Source organism: Narcine bancroftii, chromosome 8 (assembly GCF_036971445.1).
Source record: "Narcine bancroftii isolate sNarBan1 chromosome 8, sNarBan1.hap1, whole genome shotgun sequence".
NCBI classification, from domain to species: domain Eukaryota; kingdom Metazoa; phylum Chordata; class Chondrichthyes; order Torpediniformes; family Narcinidae; genus Narcine; species Narcine bancroftii.
The window spans coordinates 54,675,596-54,690,512 of NC_091476.1; the positions used below are offsets into that span (position 1 = coordinate 54,675,596).

General features: G+C 53.8%; 1 protein-coding gene across 1 annotated transcript in view; it reads right to left on the minus strand.

Annotated features, from left to right (window-relative positions):
- LOC138740702 (leucine-rich repeat and calponin homology domain-containing protein 2-like) overlaps positions 1-13,628 on the minus strand; it is a 177,239-nt gene extending 163,611 nt beyond the window's left edge. The window contains 2 exon segments of the mRNA XM_069893745.1: positions 13,341-13,397; positions 13,400-13,628. Of these exon segments, the coding sequence (XP_069749846.1) occupies positions 13,341-13,397; positions 13,400-13,526 (184 nt within the window). The 5' untranslated portion in view covers positions 13,527-13,628.
- Between the last annotated feature and the right edge of the window lie 1,289 nt (positions 13,629-14,917).

Genomic DNA, 14,917 nt, shown 5'->3' on the forward strand with positions numbered 1-14,917 from the left:
TGTACTGGAACTAGAAAAACTCTCTCTCTGAAAACCAACAAGAACCCTTCTGAGTGGTAACCATTTACCTGTTAAGCACCAAAGCCTGGTGAACTTTATTAATGTTAACTTCTGAGCACAGAACAAGAATTGCCTGCAACCAGTGAGATTGGACTGTGAACCAAAGAACTTTGCTGAACTTACACACACATTACACACACGTGCACTTAGAATTAGAAGGGGGTTAAGTAGGTTACGTGAGTCATTAGAGATAAGTTAAAGTTTGATTCTATTTTCATGTTCAAAGATAATTAAAAGCAGCCTTTGTTTAAGTAATCTTTGTCATGGTGCATATCTATTGCTGCTGGGTTTTGGGGTCCTCTGGACTCATATCAATGCTACTGTCCCATGACTGCATCGCCAGATCCAGATCCAACAGTGTCATCAAGTTTGCAGATGACAACAGTTGTCGGCCTCATCAGCAATAAGTTGCATAACAAAGAGGTAGAAAATCTCGTGAAATGATCCGAGAGTAACAACGACAGAGATGATCATTGAATACACATTAACAACTCTGTAATCGTAGCACCAAATTCCTTGGAGTTCACTTAACTAGTGACCTATCCTCACTTGTCAGGAAAGCACAATAATGACTGCACTTTCTGAGAAGCAGGACCACCATTATGTCAACCTTCTATAGTTCTATCGAGAGCATCCTGCCGGCTCATCACAGTGTGGTACGGTTGCTGCGGAGAAATGGATTGGAGGTCAATCCACAGGACTATAAAAGTGGCAAAGAGGATCACTGGAGTCTCCCTCCTTCGTCATGATCCACCAAGATGGTTGTCTGAAAATGGCACGCAAAAATCACCGAAGACCCCTTTCACCCTTCCTACAGCATCATTAAGTATCCCCCATTGGGGAACTGATACAAAGTATCAGAGCCAGGCTAAGGAACAGCTTTTTCCCCATGGGCAGTGAGAATGCTGAACGACCAAAAGGACTGCTCACACTAACTGACCAAGACTCTCATTTGCATAAAACAATATTTATTTTTATAGATGAAATACTTGTCCTGAATATGTATTATTTGTCTGTATGCTTTTGCAATGAGGACCAGAGAACATTGTTTTGTTGGGTTATACTTGTTCAATCAGATGACAATAAACTTGACTTAACTCACCGATACATTGTAAATTTGCAGCATAACCTCCCTGCATATAAATTCAAACCCTCCAGCAACGATGGCCAGCATTCTATTTGCCTTCTTGATAGCCTGCTGCACCTGCAAACCAACCTTCTGTGATTCATGACTGATCTGGCAATGCAGTCATGGGTCAAAACCATGAACAGGAGCAGGCTGAGCACACAGCCCTGAGGTACGCCAATGCTCAATGTTTTGTATCCAACCTGGACAGACTGTGATCTTTCCATTAGGAAGTCCAGGATCCAGTTAGAGAGGTTTTGAGTCCCAACGAGGACAGCTTCTCCACCAACCTCTGAAGAATGATCATATTAAACACCAAGCTGAAGTCAATGAACAACACCCTGAAGTACTGCATGCAGTTCTGGTCTCCTGTTAAACGCTGACCTGAAGTCAATGAATGTTTGATTTCTGTTCCCCAGGAGGGTCAGGATGGAGTGAAATGACAAGGTTACATTATCATCTGTGGAACAGTTTCTTCAAAAGACAAATTGAAATGGGTTCAGCATCTCTGGGAGTTTTTCTTTGATAAGATCCATCAACAGATGAAGCATTTCATAATAGTGGAGGTAATTGCCACAGGGCGGTCGTCATTGAAGCTTGCTATTGTTGCCGCCTTCGCTACAAGGATGATGGTGGGTGCCTTGAACCCTGCGGGATTGATGGACTGCTGCAGTGAGGTGTTTAACATGTTCGTGGAGACCTCTGCCAATTGGTCTTCGCTGTACTTCAGTACCTGACCAGGTTATGTCAGTCCTGACGTTGTCTGGTCCTGCCACCTTGGGTAGATAAATGCCTTTGTTGTAACTGTACCAAAATGTTGGCTGTGGGCACAACTAATTCTTGTATGCATGTTTTAGACACAAATACAAGTCTTATGGACATACTGAATTTCTGTAGGCAATAGCAAAAACTTTTCACAAACTCTCATTAAATACACAATGAAATCAATCTAAAGAAATTACATATAATCAACACGCAACACCTCCTCACTTGTTAGGAAGGTGGAACAGTGATTGCACTTCCTGAGAAGACAGCGGCAGGCAAGGCTTCCAGCTAGCATCCTGTCAACTTTCTACAGTAGCTATATCAATTACACCCTGGCTGGCTGCATCACAGTATGCTACAGTGGCTGCAGAGCATCAATTCAGAGATCAATCCACAGAGAGGATCACCAGGGTCGACATAATTTACCGGGATTGTTGTATAAAAAGGGCTTGCACCCTGAATACAGCATCTACCAGCTACTTCCGTTGGGAAAGAGATGCAGGAATATCAGAGCCAGAACCATCAGGCTGAGAAACAGCTTCTTCCCAAGGCAGTGAGACTGCTGAATGACTGATGAACTGCTCATACAAACCCTCTTTGACTCTATTATTTATTACAATATTTATTTTAATATTTGTATATTTGCACTGTGCGTATGTATTGTTTGTCTGTATGTGTGTTATGTCTGTACCTGTGTTTACAGTGTTTTGGACCAAGAATCGGAGAACGTTGTTTCAATGGGTTATATTTGTACAATCGTTAAATAAATACAATTGAACTAATGAACTATAGAAGATATAGTTAACATTACCATACTTATTATTTAAAAGTTAAATGAGTCAGCCATCTTAAATTAAATTTTACACTCAACATTCAATGTTCAATCATTAACTCCAGCCCCTTTTTCACTGGCACCTTGTCCCAGGAATTAATGGGGGAATTAACCAGTTCAGGGTCCAATGGAAAAGGAAACAATCAGCAGGCCAGCGTCAAATTACTTCAAATCATACCGGGGATTCACAGCCTCTACCCCAACTCATATCCCCAACGTGCTGATTAAACCAGTGGAAAAAGGACAACTTCCATCCATTCCAATCGAAGGTTGACTCTCTCCGGGGTTGAGTTGTGTCGGGTTAAAGGTGGCCCAGTAAAAACAGCACAAACAGCTTCCTATCATGGGATACTGCGCAGCTAATAAACTAGGATGTCAGTGGAATATGGCTACAGATGGCATATGGATGCAAGAAAAGTGGAGGGATATGGGTGCAAGGGTTAGATTGATGTGGAGCAGGTGTGTATAGCTTAAAACAATATTATGGACAAAGGGTCATTTATGGGCTGCCCTGTTCTACATTCTTCTGGTAAAGCACCACAAGTACACAAAATTCCTATTTAATCAAAACACACATCATTCTTCAAAAACCACTATAATCTCTCATTTTCCATGTTTTATTGATCTTCAATAACATCATCAATAGGACTCCATTTGTTTTGCAAAGGTAATCTTCCATTAAATTCTGTGACTCAATGGTGTGAATCTAGTAGACACCAGCATGCCCTTACTTATGCTCCTTACTCTCAATAAAGTTTCATCAACCTGCAGGCACAGCCTCATGCTAAGGGTCTGAATTCCTTCCTTCAGGGCCTGGAAAATATTTAGAATCTTCAATCTTCTGTTCATGCAGTCAGTGCATTCAAGGTTGCATGAAAAGCAAATCAATGATTTTAACAAAAATTATTTGGGAGAAGAGACCTTTCTGATGGTGGTCTCTCAAATATTAGTTATGGTCTTTCTAAAATTAGACCAACATAAGGAGGTACATGACATCTTCCCGTTTCTATTTACATGTCACAATAAACATCCTAAAGGACTGAGAAACACCCAAACCTTGACTGACTATTTCTATCAATGGATGCTGCCTGACCCACTGAGTTCCTCCAGCAGCTCAATGTTTGTTTAACCCTTGAGAACATTTTCCTTTCAACCAACCATTGACAAAATGTATTTGCATACCATTTTGAATATTTTACCTTCAACTAACTCATGACAAAGTTTCTTTGCATATTATCTGTAAATAGACATCAATAAGCTCCATTTCCAAATCATACCTACTTGCCTCTCAAAAAGGTTAGATTCCCAAACTTCTACATTTTGACATAAACTTAAAATATGCAATCAATTAATGTCAGACCTCTTCTCATGAAGGACCCAGACTGTTTCTTTTTCCACAGATGTTCCCAGACCTGCTGAGTTTTCATCGTTTTGTGTTTTCTTTACTGCAGATTTCCAATATCTGGGAGATTTTGTATTGTCATCTCTGCAATCTAAGAATTGTATCTCTCTGGTCCCAGGGTCTGAATTAAAATAATGTCACAGCAGCTACACTGCTAACTGAAGGATCGCACAACCAAATGGGTTGAGTTCAGTGAGCAAAAACAGATTTATTGCAGGGTGCCTGGCTGGTCTTATATTTCCAGCCTGGACCTGGCTGAGAACCGCGATGGCGGGCCCCAATGTCACCGGGGCGTCACGTGGGTCCCCAAGTGCGGGCTTCTGAGCCCAGTGCCGAGGTTGGGAGGAAACCCCCAATGGCGCCATTTTGACTGGCTGCCCCGCCGCGTGCATGACAAGCGGGGCCGGTTCGCCTGCCTAATGGCGTACCATCACACAGGACTCCACCCCCCCCAGAACCAGCAGCAATGTCCTTTTTGCCGGGCGGCCTCACTTCTTCGGTTGAGCCACAACTACTGGTTTGGTGGGATTGAGGTGGGCTGGCTTTAACCAGTCCACCATAAACAGTTCCCTTTTACCACTGATGTCCAGTGGGAAAGTAGATCCTAAACGCTGGACAACTTTGTACGGCCCTTCGTATGATCTTGTAGAGGTGCTGTGGACGGGCCCCGTCTGATAAAAACGTACTCTGCGGAGTACAGCTCGCTGGGGACGTAAGAGGCCTGTGTTCTGTGTCTGGGCGGTGGTGGGGATGTGAAGGAGTCCAAATGGGCCCAGAGGTGGAAAAGTAGACCGTGAGGTGACTGCTGGGGGTTGTGAGGTGCGTTGAAGAACTCACCGAGTAGGGCTAGTGGTGCACCGTAGACCAGCTTGGCTGATGACGCCTGTAGATCTTCTTTGGGTGTCGAGCGGATGCCCAGGAGCATCCAAGGCAGCTCGTCCACCCAGTCGGGGCCGGTGAGACGGGACATAAGTGCCAACTTAAGGAGGCGGTGCAATCGCTCGACTAGCCCATTAGCATGTGGGTGATAAGCCATGGTGTGATGTAGCTTGATCCCCAGCCTGTTGGCGAGCTGTTCCCAGAGTACAGAGGTGAAATGGGCGACCCAATCACTAGTGAGGTGGTTCAGGATGCCAAACCGGCAACCCAACCGCTCGGGAGCAGGAGTCCATGGAGGCAACTGGCATCGAGATCGCCTTGGGCCAATGAGTGGTGTGGTCTACCACTGTGAAAAGGTAACGATTACCTCGGCAAATGGGTAAGGGTCCAACGATGTCCACGTGTATGTGGCTGAACCATTCCCAGATGTGTTCAAAATTTTGTACAGGCGCTCTGGTGTGCCTGTGTACCTTGGAAAGCTGGCAATGGGTGCAGGTTCTGGCTCAGTCCGCAATCTGCTTCCAAAGCCCGTGCCAGACGAAATGTTTTGCCACCTTATGTACCATGGACCTGATGGAAGGGTGGGAAAAGGTCATGGATATGGTGAAAGACTTGCCTGTGCCACTGTTGGGGAATCACTGGTCACAGGGTGCGCATGGAGACATCGCACAGGACGGTGCCCTCACCATGAGGTATCGGGAGGTCCTGGAACCGCAGGTCCATGATGGCAGTCCTGAAGGCCTGCATCATCTCATTGGACTTCTAGCCCTGGCCGAGCTGGTTGAAGTAGAGGCTGGGTGCCTGCGGGCAAATGGCTGGTCGTGAGAGTGCGTCGGTGTCTTTCCCCGCCTTGTGCCAAATGTCGGTGGTGATAACCGACATGAAGGAGAGACTCTGCTGTTGGCAGGCCAACCAGGGATCTCTTGCCATAGTGAGCGCCTGAGTGAGGGGTTTGTGTTCAGTAAAATTGGTGAAAGGCCTCTCCTCCAAGAAATAGTGGAAATCACACAATCCAGGTACATACCCAGCAACTCACAATCGAAAGCACTATACTTGTGCTCTGGCAGGCGAAGATGTCAGCAAAAGAATGGTTTCCACTGTCCATTCACCTGTTGCTCCAGAACGGCGCCAATGGCTGTGGCAGAGGCATCGACAGAGAGTGCCATATGCAGGTTGGTGCGTGTGTGGACGAGCAGGGTAGCCTTTGCGAGGGCATCTTTCATGGCTTCGAATGCCGTGCTGGCATCTGGAGTCCAAGCGAGTGTCTTGTCTTTGGTGCGATGAGAGCAAAGAGCGGCTGCAGGTGTGCGCAGCGCCTGGAATGAACCGGTTATAGAAATTGACCATACCCGCGAACTCCTGTAGCCCCTTGAAGTTGTCCGGATGTGGGAACTCCCTGATTGCAGCGACCTTCGTAGCAGCAGGTGTGGCTCCTTCGGCCATGATGTTATGGCCCAGGAACTGCATGGACTCTTTCCTGAACTGGCACTTCGCCAGATTGATCGTTTGGCCAAAGTCGGCCAGTCGGGAGAAGAGGGTGCACAGGTGAGGCTTGTGTTGTGCCTGGTCTCCACTGGCGACAAGGATGTCGTCCAGGTAAATGAATACAAAATTCAAATCTATGTCCACTGTGTCCATAAGGCGCTGGAAGGTCTGGTCGGTGTTCTTGAGCCCGAACGGCATGTGTAGGAACTCAAACAAGCCGAAGGGGCTGATAATGGCTGCACACCAAGTCGACCTTGGAGAACACCCTCGCGCCATGCAGGTTGGCCGTAAAGCCCTGGATGTGAGGGATCGGGTAACGGTCAGGTACTGTCACGTCATTAAGCCTTTGATAATCTCTGCAGGGGCACCAGCCGCCGGAAGCTTTCGGGACCAGGTGGATTGGTGAGGCCCAAGGACTGTCGGAGCATTGAATGATCCCCAGCTCCTGCAGATGCGAGAACTCTTCCTTCGTGATCTGGAGCTTATCCAGTGGGAGCCGGCGTGCCTTGGGTGGGGATGTAATGAAACACCTCATGGCATGGTGAGGCGGCAGAGAACTGCAGCTTGAGGAGGGACAGGAACTCGTCCAGGATACGCTGAAACGTCCTTGGGTGTGCTAACTGTGGCCACCTGCGGCTGCTCTGTGTGGGAGGCGTTGAGGCAAACAGATTGGAAGGTACAGGCATCTACCAGTTGCCTACCTCGAATGTCGACCAGGAGTCCATGGGCGAGGAGGAAGTCAACACCCAGGATGGCGGTTGGAAGGGACGAAACGGTGAACTTCCACAAGAACATCTGCTGGCCGATCTGGAAGTGGACGGTCTTGTCTCCATACGTCCGGATCTCCATCAAATTGGCTGCACGGAGGGGAGGTCTCAAGGCCGGTCCCGGGACTCAATGGCTGTAGCCGGAATGACGTTGATCTGGGTCCCGGTGTCAATGAGGAAGCATCAGCCGTTGACTGAATCCCACAGGTAGAGAAGGCTGTGTTCTTGGCCAGCCACCGCAGTCATTAACAACGGCCGGCCTGCTCGATTCCCTGGAACGAGCAGGACTGACAACACTTCCGAGCCTTGGCTCCCCAGCACTGGTGGAAGAAGCAGAGGCCAGAAGTGGATGACTCGCTTCTGGCTATGCTCTTTGAGGACCCTGCAGGGGCCAGGTGTTCCACCGCAGCGATAGAGAAAGGCTTGGCGTGGTCATGCCCGTGACTCGTAATCTGCTAGACTGCTGAGCCCTCCGGGAATCGTTCGAGCCATATCTCCTGAGCCTTTTGAGCAACCTTCCTAGGGTCGACAAAGCTCTCCTGGGACAGTAACGGCCGGATGTCTTCAGGCAGATGGACAAGGAAGATGCGCTCGAAATGTGAGCAGTTCATGTGATCGCTCAGGAGCGCGAGCATCTCATCCATTAACACAATTGGAGTTCTGTCCCCCTAAGGTGTCGAGGCGCAGCATCCAAGCAGCACGCTGGCACCTGGAGAGGCCGAGGGAGTCGGTGAGCACCCGCTTGATGGTCCCGTACTTATCTTCTGCGGATGGGTGCTGAACAAGGTGCAACTTGGTTGAATCCGATGAAATCTGGTGGAAGGGAAACTGAGCCTCTGAGTGGCTGAACCAGGTCTCCGGCTCCTGAACACAGAAGTCAGGAAGTTTGATGGCTATAGGGTTGAGCGAAGGGTCATTCATGTTGGGTTCAAAGACGTTTGAATCTGTCTGGGACACCAATTGTTGCGATGGCTACACCGCTACTGAACGATCACACAACCAGACAGGCTGAGTTCAGTGAGCAAAAACTGATTTATTGCAGGCTGCCTGGCTGGTCTTATACTCCCAGCCCGAACCTGGCTGAGAACCGCGCTGGGGGGCCCCAACATCACCGGAATTGTCACGTAGGTCCACAAGCACAGGCTTCCGATCCTGGTGCCGAGGTCGGGAGGAAACCCCCAATGGTGCCATTTTGGCCAGCTGCCCCACCGTGTGTGTAACAAGTGGGGCCAGTTTGCCTGCCAAATGGTGTACCGCCACAATAACATGTTTTCAATGAATGTTTATAAACAGAGCAGGGATGATATTCTTGTTTATAATGAAACAATACAACAGATAAAACAGGATGATGACCTGAAATGTTAACCTATTCTCTCAAATGATCAGTACTTGCAGTATGGTCAAATTTCAAACACCTGCAAACTTCTGGATAATATGTAAGGACCACAAAATAATTTAATTTAATTATCCAATTCATTGAGTTAAATTCCACAAAAATGTATGATTTAAATCTGAAAAAAAGTTCACAAACATACCAGGAACACAATAAAACTTGAAACATCATGTGTTAAGAAACAAATTTTATACCAGCTGTCTAATCCATAAAACGATATTAAAGCACAACACAAAAGTCTGCAGATACCATGCTTAGGTGATGCTGAGGAAACTCAGGTCAAACAGTGTACTTTATATAGTCAAGATAAAGACGCAAAACCGACGTTTCAGGCTTAAGCTCTTAATCAAGGGATGGGAAAAAGGGGGGGCAGGGGAGGTGGGGGGGGGCAGGGGAGGTGGGGGGGGGCAGGGGAGGTGGGGGGGGGGCAGGGGAGGTGGGGGGGGGCAGGGGAGGTGGGGGGGGGCAGGGGAGGTGGGGGGGGGAGGGGAGGTGGGGGGGGGAGGGGAGGTGGGGGGGGGAGGGGAGGTGGGGGGGGGGAGGGGAGGTGGGGGGGGGAGGGGAGGTGGGGGGGGGGAGGGGAGGTGGGGGGGGGAGGGGAGGTGGGGGGGGGAGGGGAGGTGGGGGGGGGAGGGGAGGTGGGGGGGGGAGGGGAGGTGGGGGGGGTGGAGGGGAGGTGGGGGGGGGAGGGGAGGTGGGGGGGGAGGGGAGGTGGGGGGGGGAGGGGAGGTGGGGGGGGGAGGGGAGGTGGGGGGGGCAGGGGAGGTGGGGGGGGCAGGGGAGGTGGGGGGGGCAGGGGAGGTGGGGGGGCAGGGGAGGTGGGGGGGGCAGGGGAGGTGGGGGGGGAGTGGAGAGGTGGGGGGAGTGGAGAGGTGGGGGGGAGTGGAGAGGTGGGGGGAGTGGAGAGGTGGGGGGAGTGGAGAGGTGGGGGGGAGTGGAGAGGTGGGGGGGAGTGGAGAAGTGGGGGGGAGTGGAGAAGTGGGGGGGAGTGGAGAAGTGGGGGGGAGTGGAGAAGTGGGGGGGAGTGGAGAAGTGGGGGGGAGTGGAGAAGTGGGGGGGAGTGGAGAAGTGGGGGGGGAGTGGAGAAGTGGGGGGGGAGTGGAGAAGTGGGGGGGGAGTGGAGAAGTGGGGGGGGAGTGGAGAAGTGGGGGGGGAGTGGAGAAGTGGGGGGGGAGTGGAGAAGTGGGGGGGGAGTGGAGAAGTGGGGGGGGAGTGGAGAAGTGGGGGGGGAGTGGAGAAGTGGGGGGGGAGTGGAGAAGTGGGGGGGGAGTGGAGAAGTGGGGGGGGAGTGGAGAAGTGGGGGGGAGTGGAGAAGTGGGGGGGGAGTGGAGAAGTGGGGGGGGAGTGGAGAAGTGGGGGGGGAGTGGAGAAGTGGGGGGGGAGTGGAGAAGTGGGGGGGGAGTGGAGAAGTGGGGGGGGAGTGGAGAAGTGGGGGGGGAGTGGAGAAGTGGGGGGGGAGTGGAGAAGTGGGGGGGGAGTGGAGAAGTGGGGGGGGAGTGGAGAAGTGGGGGGGAGTGGAGAAGTGGGGGGGGAGTGGAGAAGTGGGGGGGGAGTGGAGAAGTGGGGGGGGAGTGGAGAAGTGGGGGGGGAGTGGAGAAGTGGGGGGGGAGTGGAGAAGTGGGGGGGGAGTGGAGAAGTGGGGGGGGAGTGGAGAAGTGGGGGGGGAGTGGAGAAGTGGGGGGGGAGTGGAGAAGTGGGGGGGGAGTGGAGAAGTGGGGGGGGAGTGGAGAAGTGGGGGGGGAGTGGAGAAGTGGGGGGGAGTGGAGAAGTGGGGGGGGGAGTGGAGAAGTGGGGGGGGAGTGGAGAAGTGGGGGGGGAGTGGAGAAGTGGGGGGGGAGTGGAGAAGTGGGGGGGGAGTGGAGAAGTGGGGGGGAGTGGAGAAGTGGGGGGGAGTGGAGAAGTGGGGGGGGAGTGGAGAAGTGGGGGGGGAGTGGAGAAGTGGGGGGGGAGTGGAGAAGTGGGGGGGGAGTGGAGAAGTGGGGGGGGGAGTGGAGAAGTGGGGGGGGAGTGGAGAAGTGGGGGGGGGAGTGGAGAAGTGGGGGGGGAGTGGAGAAGTGGGGGGGGAGTGGAGAAGTGGGGGGGGAGTGGAGAAGTGGGGGGGGAGTGGAGAAGTGGGGGGGGAGTGGAGAAGTGGGGGGGGAGTGGAGAAGTGGGGGGGGAGTGGAGAAGTGGGGGGGAGTGGAGAAGTGGGGGGGGAGTGGAGAAGTGGGGGGGGAGTGGAGAAGTGGGGGGGGAGTGGAGAAGTGGGGGGGGAGTGGAGAAGTGGGGGGGGAGTGGAGAAGTGGGGGGGGAGTGGAGAAGTGGGGGGGGAGTGGAGAAGTGGGGGGGAGTGGAGAAGTGGGGGGGAGTGGAGAAGTGGGGGGGGAGTGGAGAAGTGGGGGGGAGTGGAGAAGTGGGGGGGGAGTGGAGAAGTGGGGGGGGAGTGGAGAAGTGGGGGGGAGTGGAGAAGTGGGGGGGGAGTGGAGAAGTGGGGGGGGAGTGGAGAAGTGGGGGGGGAGTGGAGAAGTGGGGGGGGAGTGGAGAAGTGGGGGGGGAGTGGAGAAGTGGGGGGGGAGTGGAGAAGTGGGGGGGGAGTGGAGAAGTGGGGGGGGAGTGGAGAAGTGGGGGGGGAGTGGAGAAGTGGGGGGGGAGTGGAGAAGTGGGGGGGAGTGGAGAAGTGGGGGGGGAGTGGAGAAGTGGGGGGGGAGTGGAGAAGTGGGGGGGGAGTGGAGAAGTGGGGGGGGAGTGGAGAAGTGGGGGGGGAGTGGAGAAGTGGGGGGGGAGTGGAGAAGTGGGGGGGGAGTGGAGAAGTGGGGGGGAGTGGAGAAGTGGGGGGGAGTGGAGAAGTGGGGGGGGAGTGGAGAAGTGGGGGGGGAGTGGAGAAGTGGGGGGGGAGTGGAGAAGTGGGGGGGAGTGGAGAAGTGGGGGGGGAGTGGAGAAGTGGGGGGGGAGTGGAGAAGTGGGGGGGGAGTGGAGAAGTGGGGGGGGAGTGGAGAAGTGGGGGGGGAGTGGAGAAGTGGGGGGGGAGTGGAGAAGTGGGGGGGGAGTGGAGAAGTGGGGGGGGAGTGGAGAAGTGGGGGGGGAGTGGAGAAGTGGGGGGGAGTGGAGAAGTGGGGGGGGAGTGGAGAAGTGGGGGGGGAGTGGAGAAGTGGGGGGGGAGTGGAGAAGTGGGGGGGGAGTGGAGAAGTGGGGGGGGAGTGGAGCAGTGGGGGGGGAGTGGAGCAGTGGGGGGGGAGTGGAGCAGTGGGGGGGGAGTGGAGCAGTGGGGGGGGAGTGGAGCAGTGGGGGGGAGTGGAGCAGTGGGGGGGAGTGGAGCAGTGGGGGGGGAGTGGAGCAGTGGGGGGGGAGTGGAGCAGTGGGGGGGGAGTGGAGCAGTGGGGGGGGAGTGGAGCAGTGGGGGGGGAGTGGAGCAGTGGGGGGGAGTGGAGCAGTGGGGGGGAGTGGAGCAGTGGGGGGGAGTGGAGCAGTGGGGGGGAGTGGAGCAGTGGGGGGGAGTGGAGCAGTGGGGGGGAGTGGAGCAGTGGGGGGGAGTGGAGCAGTGGGGGGGAGTGGAGCAGTGGGGGGGAGTGGAGCAGTGGGGGGGAGTGGAGCAGTGGGGGGAGTGGAGCAGTGGGGGGGAGTGGAGCAGTGGGGGGGAGTGGAGCAGTGGGGGGGAGTGGAGCAGTGGGGGGGAGTGGAGCAGTGGGGGGGAGTGGAGCAGTGGGGGGGAGTGGAGCAGTGGGGGGGAGTGGAGCAGTGGGGGGGAGTGGAGCAGTGGGGGGGAGTGGAGCAGTGGGGGGGAGTGGAGCAGTGGGGGGAGTGGAGCAGTGGGGGAGTGGAGCAGTGGGGGAGTGGAGCAGTGGGGGGAGTGGAGCAGTGGGGGGGAGTGGAGCAGTGGGGGGAGTGGAGCAGTGGGGGGGAGTGGAGCAGTGGGGGGGAGTGGAGCAGTGGGGGGAGTGGAGCAGTGGGGGGGAGTGGAGCAGTGGGGGGGAGTGGAGCAGTGGGGGGGAGTGGAGCAGTGTCGGGGAGTGGAGCAGTGGGGGGGAGTGGAGCAGTGGGGGGGAGAGGAGCAGTAGGGGGGAGAGGAGCAGTAGGGGGGAGAGGAGCAGTAGGGGGGGGAAGAGCACTGTCCCAGAGGAAGGAGGGCACTGCAGCAAGCAGGGGCAGGAGGGATGGTTCTGCGAATGGGAAGGGAAGGGGGTTGGAGAAGTAAGGGAAAAAAGGGAGTGGGGGTGGGGGTGTTTGGATAGCAAGACCAGAGAAGTCGATGTTATTGCCATTCAGGAAAATCAAGTGTTCTTCCTCCCGGATGGGTCCGGGCTTGAGCCCTTCATCGAGGCACCGACGGCGCTGCGGGGTGGATGGGAAGAGGAAGGGGTGGGAGTCCATTTGTGCAGCTGACAGTTCCTGGGGCCTCACCAATGCCGGGCGAGGGAAACAGCGGCGCTTGAAACAAAAACGCTGCGCGCTGCCCCTGCACTGGGCGACCACGCTTCTCCGGCGGATGCCAGCTATTGTTCCCCGGGCATCCCCGTTATCGGGCAGCGGCGTCGGGCCGGGGCCGAGCCCTTTTGTCTGCACGGAAGATGATAAACGCCCTCTTGCATCGACGGCCGCCCTCTCCTCCCCTCGGCCCGGCCCGGCCCGGGGAGGGGAAGTGCGAGCAAACCCACCTGCCTGCACCGTGTCTGTCAAGTCGGAGCTGACAGCAGGAAACTCCTTGAGCTTCCGCCGCTGAGATTGAGGATCCCCGAATGAACGGCCTCTTCCAGCACTCGCTCCAGGCTGCGGTTCAGCTGCGCGGACGGGGTGGCGGTCCTCGAATACCAGGGCTGATGCCCACCCAAGCCCGCCGCCATATTTCTCAAGCAGGGGTGGGGGGGGAGGGGAGGGGAGGGAGGTGTGAGTGGAGGGGAGGGGACGGCCTCTCGCGTAGCCGGGCCGCTGCGCACGCGCCGCGTCTTCCACCCTCCGGGTCTGTGAGGGGAGGCGGGCGCGAGGGGCCGTTGGTCACCTGACCCAGCTTCCTGCCTGCGCAATTGATTGACAGTGGTCCGGGCTCAGCCCGGAGCCTGGAGGTCGAGTGGCGCAGCAATAATGGTCGATCCCTCAGGGCGGCTTTTTTCATAATATGGTCATGTCCAGTGGCAAAAAGACGAATGTGGAGCTTGACTTTTGATGATCCAAAGGATTAAATAAAATCAAATAGTTTAGCCTTAATAAATCATAACTTCTCAAATCACATAGAGGGGAAATTTGCTGTAAATCTACAACTGGCTTGTTGTAGTTATTCATTCTTCATTTATTTAGCTTTTTCCATCCACCTGCTATTATGAGTCTCCGACATTAATAATTCATTACATAATTAGTTTGGCAGATTTTGTTCCCGGTAGGGTTGGTGCAACGCCTTTGCAGCGCCGACGATCGGGACAGGGGTTCAAATCCCACGCTGTCTGTAAGGAATTTGTGCGCTTCCCCCATGTCTGCGTGGGTTTTCCCCGAGGGCTCCGGTTTCCTCCCACCATTCATAATGTACTAGGGGTGTAGGTTAATGGGGTGTAAATTGGGCGGCACAGGCTCGTGGGCCAAAATGGCCTGTTACCATGCAGTATGTCTAAATTTCAAAAGAATTTTCCGCCAGTGGTAAATATTCACCTTGCATCCTGTTGACGGTATGGCACAATGTTAAACAGAATTTGACAGTCTCCAAGCTTTTCTCAGAGTACATACATGATATCATATACAACCGTGAGGTTCATTTTCCTGTGGGCGCAGACGAATTACCACTAATTGGTAGTGCAAAAAAACTGTACACAACATACACATTTAAACAGATAATGAATGTAAACAAAACAGAGAGAATAAAAACCAATAAATTCCACACGTAAGAGTCTCTGACTGAGTTGGTTGTGGAGGAGTAGCAGCTGTTCCTGACCCTGATGGTCCAGCAGACAGTCTCCGGCGACCAGCATGGAATTGGAATACAGTACTCTAAATTGACAAGTTTCAGTTCCCACAGCCTTAGGGAACTAGTTGCATCAAAAGCAGCGTTTCCAAGTCGAAAATTGAACTTTGTTCTGCTTTTTAAATCAAAGAATATTTTGAGGATCTCAGTAATTCAACAAGAAACTTGCTACAAATGATGATTTGCACAGAACATTTACAGGGTATATTAGTTCCAGGAGATTCATTGGACACCAAACAGCTAACAGAAATGAAAAATAAAGGAAGAGAGGTAAGTACAGGGGAG